General features: G+C 35.1%; 2 protein-coding genes across 2 annotated transcripts; both read right to left on the reverse strand.

Moving 5' to 3' along the window:
• Window positions 1–680: 680 nt before the first annotated feature.
• LOC104087555 (uncharacterized) lies at window positions 681–1,459 on the reverse strand. Its single transcript, XM_009592064.1, has 2 exons — window positions 1,222–1,459; window positions 681–1,006 (listed from the first exon to the last, which is right to left on the reverse strand). The coding sequence occupies exons 1-2, from the start codon at window positions 1,457–1,459 to the stop codon at window positions 681–683; spliced, it is 564 nt and encodes a 187-aa protein (XP_009590359.1).
• Window positions 1,460–1,702: 243 nt separating this feature from the next.
• LOC138905473 (uncharacterized) lies at window positions 1,703–2,703 on the reverse strand. The gene is made up of 3 exons (XM_070193996.1): window positions 2,642–2,703; window positions 1,871–2,421; window positions 1,703–1,758 (listed from the first exon to the last, which is right to left on the reverse strand). The coding sequence occupies exons 1-3, from the start codon at window positions 2,701–2,703 to the stop codon at window positions 1,703–1,705; spliced, it is 669 nt and encodes a 222-aa protein (XP_070050097.1).
• Window positions 2,704–3,817: the final 1,114 nt, after the last annotated feature.

Consider the following 3,817-nt stretch of genomic DNA (forward strand, 5'->3'; position numbering starts at 1 on the left):
ATATTGGTGCAATTAGTGAGAGCGAGGTGACAGGCAGATTAGGAAGAAGAAAAGGTGCACCAGCTGACCTTTTCTGTAAAAACAATTGTAGTTAAATTGTTTAGTTGTACCTGTTTTGTAGTAAAGTTGTAGACAAATTGTTGTCTAAGAACAAGTCAGTTGAAGTTTATTTGTAGCAAATTTGTGCTACAATTATTTTACCCTATGTTTTGTTATTTTATCCAGGATACTACTACTTAGAATAAGAAATATCTGTTGTTATTTTTTTGGTTGAAAGTTGTTAGTACTTGATATCGTTATTGTTAGCATATAATTTCTTTACAACTTAACTACAATTATGTATTATACATACAAAAAATACATAATTCAATCAAGTTATGAAAGGCTAAAATGAATACACTCAGTAATTAAACAAAATAAATACAAACCAATTGCATTAAGAGCTGAAAATATTTCATTATAGGAGACAATCTTTATTCAAGTTATCAACACACTTACACCTCAACTATAATTCTCCAGAACACCTCAACACAATTTATCAAAAAATCTTGTGACTTTATCAAATTTTATTTCCTCTTGAGAGCATTCTTACAAGATCTTTTGTTATGCCCTTCTAGTTCGCAGTTGCCACATGAAACCTTGTACTTTTTTGCATTTACTTCATCATATGGTTTGTATCTTTATTTTTGAGGTCTTGTTGGCTGTCTTTTCCCAGTAGGTGGCATTACAACTTCTTCAGTTATATGTTGTGGCACATTCCATTTGCTTTCGTCAGGCAACGGGTCTACTGGTATTTTATAAGTATGCAAAAGGCTCTTCCTCATGTAATAAGGAGAACAATAGTTTTCATAAGACTCATTCTTGTGCCTCAAAGCCGCCAAAGCATGTGCACAAGGAAGTTCATCAAGCTGGAATTGCCTACAACTACATCTCTTATTTTGAAGACAAACAATAAAGCGCTTCACACCATCTATCACTGTATGGATGTGATCTTTGAAGCCCTCACCTACAATTTCATTACAAACACACAACAAGTTGTCAGAAACATATACAAAATAACTATAATTATACAATATTTTATCTACAATTAACAGTATATATTTAGTTTGATGGAATCATTGATCTGATGTTACTGGATATAGCTTACTCTCATCTTCTGTGATAATGTCTTGTTGTCCTCCAACTCTTTGTTATATTTTTTCCCAAGGTATGTGAATGTACCATTTGCTTTCAATAACTTTTCATTAGTCCAACATTCAAGAAGAGTCCTCATATACTCTAATAGTTCTACTATGGGCAGCTCTCTTGCATCTTTTGTTACCGCATTCAATGACTCTGCAATGTTTGATGTCATCGTCCACATTCTGTTCACTGTAACATGTACCTGAGACCATCTGTGATAGCCAATATCGTATAGGTATGCTTTAACACGTGTGTCGATCTCTTCAATCTTTGACATTCTTTCATTAAATTCATCAAGCGAGTATGATCGTGTCGTAATAAAGTACAATATGTTTAACTTTAGATGACCCTTCTTGAACTTTGACCTTATATTTGTCCAAATATGCCACATGCAAGCATAATGTGGTATGCCGATACAAACAATAGATGTTGCCTTCAAGATACTCTCATTCTGATCCGAAATAACATACATATTTGGTTTTTCACCATACGCATGTTTGAATTGCTCAAAAAACCACTTCTATGATGCGTCATTTTCTGAATCAACAACAGCATATGCCAGTGGTAATATGCTACCTATCACAGGTGGCAAAAAGAAATTCAATTTCCATAATAAAACTGGAGATTAAAAAAGATACATACTAAAAAATAAATTTATAACAATATTTCTACAATTAATCTACAATACCTGCAGCATCCATTGTGCTAGTTGTTAACATTATTTCCTTATATGCCGACTTCAAAAAGGTCCCATCAACTACTACAACTGGCCTACAATACTTGCAACCCTTGATAGATGTACTAAGCGCAATATATGCGTACAAGAAACAGTCATTGTTAGTCTTCTGCAATTTAACAACCGACCCCGGATAAGTCTTCTCCAGAATATACAAAGAACTTGGCAAGCGGCTGTATGAATCAGAAAGATAACCTCTCAAAAATTCCAAAGCCTTTTCATTTGCTCTACAAGCTTGCATGTATGTTAAGTTCACACCGTGTTCTGATAACATATCAGTTTGTATGTCTTTTGGTATGTAAATTGTCTTAAGATCTGCATATTTTGGTATAACCATGCTACTAACTACAGTGGCGGTAGTTTTGCATTGTATGTATGTATTGTCCATCAAAGAGCATGTGTGCAAGCTGTTGAATTTTTGAACCTTGAACAATGCTGAATCATTTATGCTGGTGGACATAAAGTGCCATGTACAATTGTCCCCAACACATACCAGGCAGTAGCTACAGAATAAAAACAATTTAAAGCATGTTATGAAAAATGTAGCTACAAAATAATAGGTTGTTTAAGCATAAAAATCTTATATTTAACAATTTATATACAAAAAAACTACAAATTATATACAATTTGTATACAATGATATTACAAACTATACAAAAAAAGATACACAAAGAAACTACAAATTAAACAAAAATATGATGTTGACAATTGAACTGTTCCTACCTTCTTGCGCTAGACCTTTTCACCCTAAATTGGAACTTGTTCATGACAGAATAGTGCTTCATTGCACTGGCAATTGTTTGATTGTCTTTGTAGACTTAGCCTACTTCAATAACATATGGCATATGTTCTGTTATGATGATACTTTCTTATTCCACTATCGCCGAAGATGTTTGCATATCAATCAACTTCAGTGTTCCAGATGAACCTGCACTCAATTAAAGCTAACTACAGTTCAGACATACATTATAGATAGTTTGTAGTAAAATTATAGAACACGTGAAATTCAATACATCAATATTCATAACAGTTGAACTACACTTGCTATGTAGTATTTTTGTAGCTATATTGTAGAAAAATTGTAGAACGCATGAAATATAAAAACATATCACTACTGAAATAAAAGAGCAAACCTGCAATTGTGTTCGAATTAGAGATATTGTATTCCAAATCGAAATCACGCACTGTTATACATAGCGGATATATTCCTAAGCTTTTGTTTTCCTTTTTCGTCTCCATGTATACTCGAACTCCCATATCGTTCTGAATTTTCATTTGAGGACAATGTTTGTTCACAATGTATTTGATTTCGATGATTTTTTCTGATGTATCGATCATTAGGTGCTCTGCGATTGCAGAATTCAATTGACTATAAGTTGAATCATCGCTGACTACAATTTCGTCAACATTAAAATCTTTGTATCTCCCAAAGCTATCCCAATTATCATTTAGCTGAAGCATAATAGCTATTTTTGACATTATGTCACAGAATTCAATACCATTGTAGATAATTGTTTGTAATTTTTTTTTTTCAAAACCTTCGCTTATGGTTGTGAAACCAGAGGAGACAGAAAAAACCGGAGTATCGGCGATGATAAACTGAGAAAATCGGCGTAATAGTAGGCTTAATTCAATTGTGATGATTGCGTCGCAAAATTCTCGGAAGAATCCTATGTAAGGGTGGCAAGAGGGTCGGGCCCGGTCCTAAGTGGGCTTCGCGGGCCCGGTCCTAAGTGGGCCGGTCCTATGCGGTCCGGTCCTAAACGGTCCCGGGCTTCGCGGGCTTATTGCTGGAACCAGCTCGGGACCGGGACCACGAACTAACGGTCCCGGGTTAAGTGGGCCGGTCCCGGGCCTAGGTGGGCCTAAACGGGTCCAAACAGGCCTAAACGGGCCCAA

The sequence above is a fragment of the Nicotiana tomentosiformis genome, chromosome 2 (assembly GCF_000390325.3).
Source record: "Nicotiana tomentosiformis chromosome 2, ASM39032v3, whole genome shotgun sequence".
Taxonomy (NCBI): domain Eukaryota; kingdom Viridiplantae; phylum Streptophyta; class Magnoliopsida; order Solanales; family Solanaceae; genus Nicotiana; species Nicotiana tomentosiformis.